General features: G+C 45.5%; 1 protein-coding gene across 2 annotated transcripts in view; it reads right to left on the bottom strand.

Moving 5' to 3' along the window:
- The window catches only part of PTCHD4 (patched domain containing 4), a 91,478-nt gene extending 77,037 nt beyond the window's left edge, over positions 1–14,441 (bottom strand). The window contains exon 1 of one of the 2 annotated variants that reach the window (XM_074582010.1): positions 13,566–14,441. In XM_074582010.1, the coding sequence (XP_074438111.1) occupies positions 13,566–13,991 (426 nt within the window). In that variant the 5' untranslated portion in view covers positions 13,992–14,441. Of the gene's footprint in view, positions 1–13,391 lie in introns of both variants that reach the window. The other variant, XM_074582009.1, reaches the window with a different exon arrangement.
- Between the last annotated feature and the right edge of the window lie 627 nt (positions 14,442–15,068).

Below are 15,068 nucleotides of genomic sequence, written 5' to 3'. Positions count from 1 at the left end.
GACTCAAAACATGAGAAGTCAGAGTTCAGACTCTGAAGGTGCTGGGTCAGGCTGCCCAACCAAACCTGCCAGGTGAGAAAAGCCAGGACTGCCAGGCTGCCTGCTCAAGGAGACGAGAAAAACGGGACACCTCCATGGGGCAGTTTTGATCTTAAACAGGCTGAATCTCATTCTTAGGGCTTTTAGTCCTCCTAAAGCCTGCAATATCCCAAACTTTAAGTACCTTCATTAAATGCTTAAAGTTAGTTACATGTGTTCCTAGATTTATGTGTTAACGTAGTGCTATTGTTGGGAATAAGTTCAAGATAACAAGTAAAATGAATATTTATTTACTGTGTATAAACACTTCTGAAGAAATGTAGTATATTCATTGTAAATAATAATATCAACAATTACCACCTTTTCAATTTGTCTGAGACATTTCCCTGAAGACATCAAAACTTTTTTCCCCAAATAGACATTTTACAGTTACTTTAAGGTAATACATGTTTGTGGTTTGTTTTTTTAAAAAAAGACTTTTCAAAGTCCCCTGGAGCGCAAAAAGGTTTTTTAATTTATATTAGTATAACCTATTTGGAAAGGTTTTGGTTCTGGCAGAACAGGAAGGACTGGACTTTTAATTTTAAAACAAAAGTGCTGCAGATGGCGGGACCTTGTGGTATGTAGCCACCTTTGGATTTCAAACAAATAAATATCTGGGGGAAAATTCTGATAAAGTAAGCAAAAGCGTAATCAGATGGTAAAATACTTCCAGATGATAGAACTCCAGCATTTGTCTTCTGATTCCTCTGCAAAATCTCAGTCTCCCTGCTGCAATAAACTGCCAATATCTGGCAATCTATTTTGCAGGAGGATGGCATTTAATTCTGGTTCTTTCAGTGGAAGCTAATTCCTTATTCAGATTAATGTATTTTAGGTCTTTTGCAACTGTCTAATAATAATTTCCAAAAAGAGTTTTTCAAAACCCTGTCAGAGATTCGGTGTGAGACAAAGCTGCAATGGGCTCGAGGAGAAGTCTTGGTTTTCCCCATGAAATTGTTCTGGAAAGTTTTTTCTCATGTCAGTGCAAATGCAGATTATGCCCTAGATCATTCAGAAACACTTCACCTGACATAAGTCTTTGCTATAAAGATGTTAAAATTTAGCATATTCCCATGCTTATGAAAATTTCATGGATTTTTTTTTTTTTTTGTGATGCAAAATGAAAATATGGTGGGATTCAGCTCACCTAATTTTAACCAGGTAAAAGGTAAATGCATAATCTGAACGTTCTTTCTCTGGTCCATGATGTCTCTGAAGGGTGAATTCATTCCTGCCTAAAGTCGTTGTTTAGAAAAGTGAAATGCGTTGCTTCTGGAGGTTCACCCTTCTCTCCTCTGATTGCACGCTGGGCTAAGTTTAGATTAGATGCCAAATAAAAAAGGGCTCAAATTAGAAGAAATATATCCCATCTTTGGGATGGGTTTTCCCATCGTGACTCTCTGTATGAGCATCGACAAAGTGCTACATCGTGGACCCTCAGTGGCAGGGCAGGGTCACAGCCTGACTCCTCAGACCAGACCAGGTACCATCCCCTGCCTCATGTTGGGGACAGTTGTCAAGAAGAGGAGAAGAAACAGCCTGACTCCACAATCCATTTCACGAACATCACCAACCTGTTCCTAGAGACTTGGACTGCAATCACACTCAAGCTGGACAAAAAACAGTAGAAATGATCCAGCTGAATATTTTTTAACTGTCCTGCTCAACTGCATTTTAAGGCTGTCTGCTGCAAGAATTTTCCTCTGGCTCAATCAGAATGTAATTAATGAATGACAAAATTCAACAGGGACAAAATGGAGTCAATTTGGGATGTTAGGGGTATGAGGCTATTCAAATTTGAAATGCTGGGGAACAAGCAGATGATGCACAATGTGGCAAAACAACTTCAAGGTTAGACCATTCAAAATCCACACAGTCAGCACAAAACTCCAGAAGACGACTGATTTCATTCTAGAAAGATAACAAAAGGACCAAGGCAAAGCAACAATCTATCAAGGCTTCACTGATTATTTAACACATCATCTACAGCCTCCAAAGCACCATTCAAACTCAACATATGGAGCTGTCTTTGTCCTGCAGAACTTGATCTGCAAGATGGTGAAGGATGAAGGACAACACCGCATAGTGAAATGTCCATACTTGCAAAGCAGTGTCAGAGTCAGAAGTAAAACCAAGTGCCTTTTCCGTAGCGGTTGCAAAATCCCAACTTCAACACCAACTTTGTCTTTGACCTTGGTCCTATCATTTTAGCACTGCATCTTCAGTTTGACATTTGGAAAACTCAGCTCACAGGAATCTGTTTCAAGGGAGGAGCCTCGATTGCCCTTTAGGGACCAGAATGCAACCAAAACCCTTCAGAAAATAGTTTCATTTTCTATGTGGGTTTCTAACTGCTCCGGTTCTGTCTGTGTAAATTCTCTGACTCAGCTGCTGCTGACATCTCCTCCTTGTTTCATATTATCTGTGAATTTCATTCCTGTGCAATTCAATTCCACTTCCCGATAATTAATAGAGATATTAGATGAGACCAGACCTAACGCAAATTCTCCAGATACCCTGCAAGATACCTTCCATAAACTTGTTACATTATCATTTATCATGATCCTTGGTTTACCATCTTTCAGGCAGTTTCCAACCCACATGACTGATTTCCCATCCAAGCCAATCTGAATTAATTTTTCTATTAGGATTTCCTCATAATCCAGGGAATGGGCTAGACTGACCTTATAAACCTTTAACGCCTTTAACCTCTTGATGTTACACGGAAGAGGCATGATATTGCTCGTAAAAGTTCAACAGCTCTTTGAATTTCTCCAGCTGCACCACAGCACTCCTTTATGACAGGAAAATCAATGTAAGGGAAAGGAAGATCTGAGTTGCAGCAGAATATGGATTCTTGAATAGGTGGTCCTGCACCAAAATTACCATCCGACACCCCAAACTGGTCCTTCACAAAGCACCATCTGAACTGTCCCTTCTGTCCACTGTATCCTCAGTGAAGAGGTAGTAGGAAAGACCCAGTTCAAACTGGTCCTATCATTTCAGGATGCACTTGACATTTTTGAGTTTCATTCTGGGCTATTCTCCATCCTGGTTACCTTTTATTTAGCTACTGTAAAGGAAGTGAAAAAATGTCCTATTCTGCTTTTATTTTTCCTTGTCATTTTTGCTATATCAAAGAGTAATTGGGTTTTTCACCAAAAAAAAAGTATCAGAATCATTCCTAAAGGAGTGTTGTTCAGATCTGTTATGTAGTGACAAATAACCTGCTTTAACTTTCCTTTTGAGGTGAATATTCTGATTAAAAGACCACCGAACCACATGCGACTACAGTATTTGGTGTTTATATAACACATTTTTTTTTCCCTTCAAGGATGTTCTGCTCTTTCCCCCACTTCCAAAATCTTTTAGTAGAGGCAAGAGGGTGGCAAAAGTTGAAAGGATACAAGCTTTTTTCTTTTAGGAGAAAAAACCACCCTCTTTTATTTAAAATTAAATTCTTCTCAAAAGTGAAACTTCATTAAATATTTTACGAGAGCAGGGGAGCTCTTGAGCTTGTCAAGCTTGTGAAATTTATTTTTGGGTATACACCTAAAGCCTAATACTTGTGCTAATCTTGAAGCCTGGGGAAAGAAAGGACTGGAGAGACTTTTGTAAATATTCAGAAATGTTCATGTTTCCTTGCTGATGTCTCAACTTTCTATGCAATTTACGACGATAAATCTGCTGTGCATCAACTGGGTGACCACCAGTGTTTTTTATGCGCAGATAGAAAGTCCATTATGGACAGGAAAATTAATGTTAGTTGACAAAGAAACAGCAGTGGTAGAGCATTTATTACCACACTTTCCGGCCACTCCTGAAGAGAAGTGCGTTTGTCAGCTGGATCCAAAAGTCTATGTGGTGCAATCTCTGTTGGAGAATGTTTTATACTTATCTGTGAATAAAACCTCCCTCAGTAGGACAGGAGTCAAGAACTTCAGCAAACTGAAGTGTGGATTTTAAGGAGAAAAATGCACATGAACATTTCCACATTGCGTCTGTTCAGCACTGAGTTTGTTAATATATTTAGTTGACAAATCAAAATCTGCTCTAAGAAACCATCCTGGAAAACGTTTAGGAAAAGGGTGATTTATATTTAAGTCACAGGCCTCATCAAACAAGGGACTGTGTTGCATAATGAAGTACCGCTAACGGCATCTTTCTTCTTAACGAACTGCAAATTGTTTTACAAACTAAACCTGCTCCCAAAACTGGAAGTGAAGATCCCTTGGCCCATTAATATAGTGCCTCATTCTCCTGTGAAAAATGGCATTAAAAAAGCCAAGGCACCCTGTCTGGGGACACATTCATGTCCACGGGGACTGGGCTGTGTCCGCAGCCACACGGGGATGCTGCCAGGCAGAGCTGGTGGGGAGACTTCGTTTCCCTGTGATTTTCAAAAGGGAGCGACCTCTCCTCCCCCAAAGTTCGAACATGGGAAAACGTTTCCTTTTAAAGTAACTTCTATTTTTAATCCTTTATTTTCTAATCTACAGTACAATGTGAAGCAAAATGTTTTGGAAATAATTTTGAAAGAATTCTTTGAAGGAACCATTTCAACTCGAAAAAATAGAAGCATTTTGTTGGGGATACGTCAAAATGAAACTATGGGAACCTGCCCTTCTTTTTTCTTCCTCCAAGACAAAACTAAGGACAAGACATAGCTTCACCGACACTTCTGATTTCAAGACTACTGTAACTTCTGATAGAGGAAGATTCAGCTGAAACCCGCCCTACGTGTAGCCCAGGTAATGCGTGACTTAGCACAGGTGTATGAGTGATTTAGCACAGAGGCGGCAAAACGCTCCATATCCACTTCTCAATCATAGCACCCTTGGCGAAGCTGTTGACACACGTGCAAAAATCCACCGTGCACATGGTAAGAATAACACCTCCCCACCAGACTGACAACACTTGTGTAAGGCTGGTGGAAACAATCATGCAAGGTGTAAGAAAAGCAAGACCCTGCCTTACACAAGGGCAACTTCTCTGTCTTGCTTAGGTACCTCGCTTGGGCACTAGCTTTAGGTGCCCACAGAACTGGTCCTAGGGGTGATGTTTATATTATATATATAATATATATAAAATATAAATAAATATACATATATTAGATATATACTATAAATATATGTATATGTATTGCAAGAAGATACACAGGAGGTGTTTAGGCTTCCCTGTGGAGGTATTTACTGGCACATCCCAGGTCTCCCACCAACGGCACAAGGAAATTAGTTGTGGCAGACTGGCCCATTAGGAGCCTGACCTTTAATCCCAAATTGCGTACCCTAAGTAGGTGGGCTGCATGTCACTTAAAGTCTCTGCGATGTGTCATTGCCTTCAAAACCATAGGAGAGGTCGGCAAGACTGCCCTTTGCCTTCTCATACGCCCTCAGAGCAGAGGAGCAGGCTTTAGGGCTTGTGCAATTGGTGTTTTTGAGGAAGAATTACTCTGGGAGACACCGAAACATTTGCCATTGTACATATTGAGGAAACGTTATACTCCTGTGGTGCCAACTTTTTCCGTCTTAGTTATAGATCATTGCCAGACCAAAAATCTTTCTGCAATATTAGCCAGGCAGTGGCATGCCGTTCTCACAACCTGTGGTCCCCCCAGCAGCTCCCTGGCTGTGGTGCCAGTTTGCTAGCAAGACTGGACTGGGGGAGGGCACTTTTGGTGCCAGAATGCAGAACTAGGGAGAAAAGCTGGTCTGTCCGGCTCACGGCTGTGGGAGGACTGTCTGATGTCTTGCAGAGCCGCTGCTGGGCATGCAGAACTGGCATGGGGCAGGAATTAACCCAACAACGTGGGAGATGGGTTAAGGAGAAAAAAAAAAAAAAACCTGCAGAAAAATCTCTTTGCCCAACCAGAGCTGCCCACCAACAAAGTATTCCCAGTTTTCCCTTGAGCCACTTCCACTGTAATTCTTTTTAGCTGGAAAACCTCCTGCTGCCACCCACCGGATCGCACTTATTAGTGTCGTCAAGGATCTCCAAGCACTTCACCCAATGCTCCTGCTCCCAATCGGCCTAAACAGTGTAAAAATGAAGCTAATTCACACCCAGTGAATCCAGGGCTAGGACAATGGCGTGTGCCACTGCATGCGATCATCTCTGCAATGCTCAGGAGCTCTCACACTGCTCTCTCCCTTTCCAGGATCCTTCACAGCCCAGGAACTTCCTTTATTCTCTATTTTTCACATGGTCACCTTGCACCTTGGGAGGTAGGACAACAGAGAACAGGACTAATACAGTGAGCAACAGAGGTATAAAAGACTTTATATCTTGACCTTTCTGCCTCCCGTGGTCTTCCCCTCTCTTTTCCATCTCACGCAGGACCTGCTTTCCCACGTTGTTGAAGACTTTGTTCCATCTGTGTTTAAAGCTGCTTTTCAGCTCAAGTCCCAGCCACGCAGAGCATGTCTCACCATTTGCACTAGGAGTGTGTAATGGATGTGGGGTCTGCACAGATTAAAGGCTTTCTGTGGAAATGCCAGATCATAATTTTAATAACTCAATTCACTCCTCTTGGAAAACCAGTCAGCAGGTTTTTTCACCACGGCTTTTGTAATAATAATAACCGTGCAGAGCTCTGCATAGGGCTCTTTTATCTCTTAATGGCTGAAAAAGTTTAATACAGGTTTTGTTCTTAGATTACTATTTTCAAAATGTCTAGCGCAACCTTACCTACACCGTTGTTTACCAAGACAGGTATGTAATACGTTTACCCACATACATATAAAGGACATTAAATAATGTAAGAACTTTTTTTGACATATTTATTAATATAATTTTCTCCTTACAAAGTTCGTCCCTCTTCTACCCTAGGACATATATTTAATCCATTAAGGTTAGTTTAAGGACCTCCTCTCCGTTAAAACCTCTTTCTCTGGCTGGGAAGATGACACACCTTCTTCACTAAAGCTCATCAATTGTATTCTCTCGCCTTGTTAGCATGGCAACATCTGAATTTGGTTTAATTCTTGTTGCAGATAGCAAGAATACTCATCGGTTGTAAATTCAGAGGGAGACGTTCAGAGCCCTCCAACGGCTCACACAGCCAGTACAGTAAGGGGCTCGAATGACATTTTGGAAAGACATAGGGATGGCTGAGATTAGAAGATGTTACATCAGTTTAGAAACACTGCCAAGAGTTAACTGAATATTTAGTAAAGGAAATAATTTTTTTTTTCCTGTACACAGAGGAGTAGCTATTGTAGGAAGATGGCAAAGTGCGACTGGACTTTCTACCTTTGGCAAGTGGTTGACATCCATCCCAGATCCGCAGCGATGAGCAGTCATTACTAACTGAAGGGGCTTGCAATTGCCTCTTCGTTTTCCCTCTACCCAAACAATCTTCCAATTGCTTCTTTGTTATTATTCACATCACGGCAAGGTCTCCAGAAGGCCTGGCACTGCATAAAAGGCCATGTCTCCCAGCAAGTGCTGACAAAACCGAAGAGTGGAATAGCTGTGAGGGAAAAGCATGAAGCAGCTGACCAAGGTCATCTGAAAGGTCAGTGGAGAATATTTACTTGGCAGCCTTTGACATGGCCACGGCTCTCAGCTGCTTGATGGGAAGGAATTAGCCTCACACCCAAAGAACCTAGTGTCTACAGCGCTAGTGGGGTGAAGATGAAATTTACCCCAGAGACTGATAAAGTTAAGTTCATATCTGAAGAACAGCAACACAAAAAGAGCACCCTAAACCCCATCCTTGCATCTTTTTTCTGTCTTTCTGCTGTTTATGTTGGGACAGCTTGTCCTGGTACAGGTTAACCTGGTTTCCTGTCCCCGGTGCAGTCAGGCCTCACAGTTTGTCCTTCTTTTGGGCAAGAGGGTTGTCTTAACACCTGGTCTAGCAGAGCTAAGAAAGAGACTGTTCCTTATGTACTAAGCAGAGGAAGGAGTGGAGAATTTTCCTAAAAATGCGAGGAAACGCTTAATTTCTTGCCCACGCGGGGCAGGCAGGCTGTCTGATCAATGTCCTCAAGAGCTGATGGCTTCACGGACATCTCCCAGTAAGGGCACAGCTAACCCAATGCAGACACCAGCTCCGCCAGCCCCTCCAGGCGAGGTGGGTGAGGAACCCTTCCTAGTCCTGCTGGACAGTACGGAAACACAGCTGGAAGAACAAGACAGTCTTTTTTTTTCTTTTTTTTTTTTTTCCCAAATAAGTTTTCCCAACCTGTGAGGCAGAAGAGGCTACTTGCCTTCAAACATTATCAGCTTGTCTTCACGCTGCTGAGCAGCTACTCCGAGCTCAGCCTGCCCAATCCTCTCTTGATCCGAGAGGCTGAGATGAAAGCTATCTGCAGCCTCCAGCCTTCCTCTTCTGATACTCTCCCTGCTCATGTTTTTTTATTTAGCTTCGACTTAGCAAATCTTGCCAGCGCCAGAGCACTTCACAGGATGCTGAGCCACAGGCTTTGGATTGGGACAGGTGGTATCATAAACAGGTACAGAGCCACACAGCCTCCGAGGAAGCATCTGGTCCTTGGAGTGAGAGTAATCTTATACTTGAACCAACTTTGCTGAAGGAATAAACAGTCTGTGGATATTATCGATACTCAGGTGCCTACTCTGCTGTAAGTGGGCTCTGGTTGTATATCCTTCTCGTCCCATGGAGGTGGTCACTGCCTCGGGGTCATGTAAGGAGGAATTAGACTTAGAACAGTGGAAAAGACTCATGAATGCAACCGGAGCAAGGCTTATTTAAAAGTACAGCTGTCAGCGTAAGAAAAAATTGAGAATCTGGCCAGTAGCAAGTCTGCAGTTACAGGTTTCAAGATGCTGACTGAATGCAAGTAACTTTTCTTGTTATAAGCAATAAAGGATTCAACATCCAGCTGATGCGCTTATCACAAATGAGGTAATAGAGATGTCTGCTTTATTGGCTGCTCTTTAGCCTAGTGTTCATAAATGACTGATACTTAATTAATTGAAGGCAGTATTACAAAAACCAATCTGCTTACAAAGGCTCCTTTTAACCAGCAGTTGTCATATTCATTCTGATCTCAGAGAGATAACTTCTAAGTTATTATGTTTTCTCAGACAAACTAGCAAATAAACATGAAAAGAAACAGTAAAGCTGAAATACCTGAAAAAATGCATTCATGATTTTTTTTTTTTTTTTTAGTCCAGACTGTGTTCAGAAATCACTCTCATTCTTGGTAGTGATTTTTTTTTCTGCCCTGAGGGCAGGGGCACACCATATCCAAGCAGATACACGCACTGTTATCCCCAGAATCAAGCAGATGTAACAACCAGAAATGGACCCTTTCCCATGCTAACTCCCAAGCCATGCCCCGGCACCATCCCGGAAGTCTTAATTGACAAAAACGATGCCAGGTTTTGTTAAAACTTGCGACTTAACACTTTGATACCTGAGGGTCAGTGCTCAGTGTAGACTTGCCCGGTCTATGTGGTTAGGGCACAATCCAGACACCAAGCGCAGGAACATTGTTTTTTTTGTCCTGTGCTGGGGAAAGCATGAGCAACCCTGCTCCAAGACGTATCTCAAAAGTCTTCATCAAGACTTCGTACATCCAGCTTTGTTTTCCTGCTCCGCCACGGTCTATCTGCATGACCTTGGGCAAGTCACTCTTCTGGCTGGGCTGCAGACTGCAGCGTAGCGTAGAAATAGCTGTGAACGGGTGAGAGACTGTCCCCAAAGCAACGGGAGCTGGCATTTCTTACAGCCTGGTTCACCTGGCCTTTCAGAAGGGTAAACAAACGTATAATGACCCCTGTGTTGCCAGAGTGGATTTTAAACCCATCTCAGGCATTTGAAACCACACTGCAGGCTGCACTCTGGATGTAAGTGCCATCTCCGCTCCTCCTCTGGCGAGCGGAGAGACCAAGACTTCCCGACTTACAGAGGGGCAGTGAAGATAAGGGTATTCAAGTCTACAAGCTCTTCCAAAACTACCGCAAGTAATGATTAAACAATCATTACCCTTCACAGCCAGATTTTCTTAGGAAAAGCCAAGCAGTTCCTTCAGATTTTGCAGCCCAATAGCAGCTGTTTCAAAACCGGCGCAGTTTGCTGAAACCTGCTCATACGGCTCCCATGAAGTTCCCATGAAAGGCCTGGCAAGGGCTCACCCCCCTCCCACCTTCAACCAGCCTCACCTGAGAGAATCGAGCCCATTTGGGCTCCAGCAGGGGACAAGAAGAGGGACAAAGCGAGAGCAGCTCACAAGACTTGAGGGAAAGAAAAAACTACAAGGTGTTTTTGCAGCTCCCAGATGGAGCGGGAGAGCGGCTGAAACAGCTCAACATCGTCATTGTGGTTCCCAAATCAGTTGAGGTTGACACTTGACCCACGTCAGCTGCAGACTAAACACATCTGGGACACCTTTGTGGTTTGCAAACCCACTGCGTTGTTCTTAGAAGAACTTTATCCAGTCTGAGGCCATTATTAAAAGAACAAGACAGAGAAAAACCTACCAGCATTAATGAAGCAACCTGTCCTTTGAGAAAGTGAGGCACCTCGAAGATCCTGGTGGGTCTTTACCATGCAGGAAAGTCTAGCAGAGAAAACTCCCAAGGACACGGACCGGTAAGTGTGACGAACACTGGTCCGCATTGAACAAAGTGGGGCAGGGCAGGGGGGGTTGGAACGAGATGATCTTTAAGGTCCCTTCCAACCCGAACCATTCTGTGATTCTGTGAAGGGCAGCCAGATTTCACCCTCTTGTTCACATTCCCATGAGGTCCAGCCACAACTGCTCCTTCATGTCACAACTTAAGTAAAAAGAAGTAAAAGACCTCATAGCTACAGCCACAGGGGTTGTTCCCTTTGCTGAACATCCAGAGCCTGATCTACCCTAGTGGGTGCAGCATCCGAGACATTTCTGGCTAAACACATCTAGACACCCCAAAACAAGCGACCCAGGCGTGGGTTTCTACAGTCTTTGCTCAGAGGTGCAGAGAGGGGGAGGTAAATAGCCTGGGACCCTAGATTAAATCATTATTTTGGCCATGACTTGAAGGAGAGCAAGAGAAGCTTGCCCACAACTTCCCAACCCTGAAGCTTGGTAGATGGGATAACAGGGATGACAGAGAGGGGGCACACCTAGTGAATTAATCTATACAAAGAAGTAATTTATTCCCAGCAACTGGAGCCAAAGAGACCAGAGGAGGTGAGTCTCTGAGAACACACCATAGCTGAAGGCCAGTCCAGGTTCAGGGCTGACCGTAGCCCCACAACAGAGTCCTCACGGTACCAGAGAAACTGTGGCAAAGCATGTTTCTCTTTCCCAGTAACATCAGGGACTCTCCCTATCCGCAGAAATGGATTGTAATCGTTAGCTTTTCTCTAAAGTGCAGTCACAGATTTTGGCATCTTTACCTCCCTTCACTGAGAAGTGGGTGGAAAGCTGCCTGCTCCGTCCAACTTTAAACCCAGGTATTTAAGGGCATTTACTTCTTCATCCGGAAGATGTTGCACAACAGCAACAGATACACAACATCCCCCCAAGGGATTGGAGGTGCCGGGCTGGTATTCGGCAGTGCTCAGAGTCAGACATCTATGCTTTGGGAAAACCTTTCTCTGTGTGAATTATCTACCGGTCATTTATTCCAATAAATCTCTAATCCAGACTAGGTTATTTTTTTCCTTTGCTTTTACTTTTAAAAAAGGAGGAGCTGTAGGCATTGTCCTGGTAAAAATACATATTGGAAGTGACCCCATCCCAGTTTTGCCAAGCTCAGTTAAGGTTTCTCTACACAAGAAAATTAATCTGGATTAAGAGAGTAAAATGATGGTTTCTGTATAAAACTGGTTTATAATGATGTTAGTCTGGATTATCAGTGTTCTCCACTGAGCTAGCTTAATCTTGACTATAAAAATAAGGAAGATGGAAAGAAAGCACTTTAATTCTGCAACAGCAGGATTGTCTTGGCAACGAACTAAAAGATAAAATTTGTTCAGGGATATTTAATGCAGAATAACTCGTGTTTCTGAGCACTCCTTGCACTCAGGACTTTCCAGCAGCAGCAAGGACACCTTTTCTTTTCCACACACTCAACTCAAAACAGCCACAACTCTGTACAACGCTATGACTGTAACATCTAGAGCAACGGGACCAAACCCCAGCGGTCCCATCCGGCCCTTTTACTGAAACAAAAAGACCAATAAAATCAATCTACGTCTCTGCTTCATTTTTTGGGGCAGGGACCGGCTTTACTTTTTCTCTGGTAAATGAGCAGTAAGAATTAAATGATAACTTCAAGATCTGGCCGGTACTTGCAAGAGCACTACCTCCCCCACGCCTGAGGATCTATTTGAAAAAAAGGGGACAGGTAACCCCAAAGAGCCTCTCTGGTTTGCAAGAAGGACCATATCCTCTTCCTTACGGCCTGAGCCGCGAGTAACTTCTGTGCTAAGGAGTTTGTTACACTCCATGAAATAAATCCTGCCTCTGGTGCAATGCCTGGGGGAGCATGCAGATATACTGTAATTCGCAGAAACTTCTTTCAGCAGCCACCTGCAAACTTTGCGCCTTATTTGTTCAGAGCCGGTTAGTCCTGGTGAACTGGATGAACTCTCCAGATGAGAGGGAAAGCAGACGGGTACTTGGGTGCCAGGGAAATATTCCTGAGATCATTTGTGCCAAATTGTTTATCCTTTGAATTGGAAGGACTGAAACTTCTTTCACCTTTTACCTTGTTTCGCCTTTGCTGGAAGCCTCTAGCTGATGGGATCCGTCCCAAAACTCTAGTGGCAGAGTTAATTATTTTCACACCGAGAGAAAAAAATTCCACCTCCCTTCCCCTTCTTTGCATGCAGGTAAAGAAAAAAAAAGCCAGGACACCTGAAATCGCTTCTGGCCCAAACCTCCTGCTGCTCCTACAGCACTCGCAGAGGCAGGGAGATACAGGAGCCCACAGTGCATTTGAGGAAAGCCTTTTCTGGCCATATTAAAGACAAATTATCCCACCACGGCAGCGGGGCTGGAAAAGGTGATGGTGAAACCCCAGCTCTCGCCCCCCCACCTCCCACCCCCGACCTCCTGTCCCTTTTCCCCGATGAATTAACCCTTCAAGGCATTGCAAGGTCTCCCGGTCCCGAGGTTGTTCTCCGCTCCCTGCTTCTCCTGGTGCGTTAGCGTCCAGTCCCCCCACCCTCCCTCCTCGTACAGAACAATAGCAAGGCACCGCTTTCAGCTGCTTCCCGAGGAAAGCCCAGATCACACACATTTAGCTATAGAGAGATAAGATATGATCATATTTCTCTTTGCTGTTTAGGACAAGAAATGAAGTGCTGCCTCTTTAATTGGCAAAAGCATGCAGTAAGAGCATACCTTTAATTTAGTGTTGGGATAGCTCACTTGCACCCTGGCTGTTGTCTTATTGGAGAGGGCAGCCTGCCTCAGATCCTCTAGCACTGAAATAATATCATCCAGCACGCATTTCTTATCCTGATTTCTCAACACACACAGATGGGAAAAAGTATAATTATAGCCTTTGTAGTTCACCTTCATTTCCAGCACGGCTCGGTGGATCTGCAGGATCACATCAGCCTGATGCAAAATATTGCCTCCGGGTTTGGAGAGGAGAATCACCCTGCCATACCTCCCCGGGGTGTGCAAGTCCGAATACAGCTGGCTTTTGGATTGATCGAGGGAGAAAAGGCTGCTGGCTAAGCTCCTCTCGATCTTGGCCAGGCTGTGGCTGGGGGCTACCAGGCTCTCCAGGTCAGTGTCAGGCTGGAAGCGGTTGAGCAGGCTGAAGCCGAAGATGATGGTCAGGACTGCGGGCACAGTGAGGAAAAACACCGGATGCCTGCTCACGAATAAGCCCAGCTTGTAGAAAAACGACTGGAGCCCTCTGTGTATCACCTGCCGCAGCATCCTCCACCAGATCCAGCCTGCAGATGCTCCTGGCCGTCTTAGAAAGCACATGTGACATGTGTAGCTCCTTACCCCTTCCTGTCAGTTTCCCTTTCTCTCTCCCTCTCTCTCTACTACTCCTTTAAAAGACTGCAGCAAGTTGCAGCAAGACAGCCAAATATTGATCAATGGGGTGTGTGTGTGCGTGTGTGTGTGTGTGTGTGTCGGGGGTGGAAGGGACTGAGCAAAGGAGGGAGGAGGAGGGCGGGGGGGGGGTCGTTTCTTCTATTTTTTTTTCCTCTTTTTCTCTTTTTTTTTTTTTTTTTTCCTTCCCTCTCTCCTCCCTCCCCACCCCAGCCAACTAGCATCTCCCCCCTCCCTTCCTTCGCCCGGGTGCCCCCCTTTTCTCCGGCGAGGCTCGGGCGTTGCACCGGGAGCGCTGCCGGCTCTGCAGTGCCCGCTCCGCGCCCGCCGCCGCTCCGCGCAGCCCCGCGCAGCCCCGCGGGCGGGCACCGCTTCTCCGGGGCGGTGCAGCGAGCGCCGGCAGCGGAACCCCCCCGCACCCCTCCCTCCCCTCCTCTCTCTCAGCGCTGCAAAGCACCGCTGCTCGCTTCGCTCCCTCCATCCCCTCCACACGCACACGCGGAATTTGCCGGGGCGGGAGGATGATGCTGCATTTTAACGTCCCCCCGACCCCACCGTGTCCCTCCATCACCGCCCCCCCCGCCCCCACACACGCTCCCACCCTGGTCTCCCCCGCTGCCGGAGGAGGGAGGGCTTTGCCCGGAGACTTTGCGAAGCTCTTTCCCCCACCAGCAGCATCAGCCGCCGGGCTCCGCTCTCCGGCCCCCCAACACCCCCCGGTCCCACGGTGCTGCATCCCCCCCTCCCCGTCCCCGGCCGCACCCTGCCCTGCCCCGGCCGCGCTGTGGCTCTTGAGGGGACACACACACACACACACACACGCACACACACACTACTCCAGGCAAAACCCCCAGCCCAAATTGCCACCTCGCCCCTTTCCCCCATTTGCAGCCCGAGGTCGCCCAGGCGGAGCTGCCCTGAGCTCCTACGAGGTGGGGACAGTGATTCGGGAAGGGTGTGGGGGTAAGGAGAGGAAAGGAGGGGTGAGATGCTCCCTTCTGCCCC

The sequence above is a fragment of the Larus michahellis genome, chromosome 3 (genome assembly GCF_964199755.1).
Source record: "Larus michahellis chromosome 3, bLarMic1.1, whole genome shotgun sequence".
NCBI lineage: Eukaryota > Metazoa > Chordata > Aves > Charadriiformes > Laridae > Larus > Larus michahellis.
The sequence above is the reverse complement of the archived record's forward strand: the minus strand, read 5'-3'. Positions and strand labels throughout refer to the sequence as shown.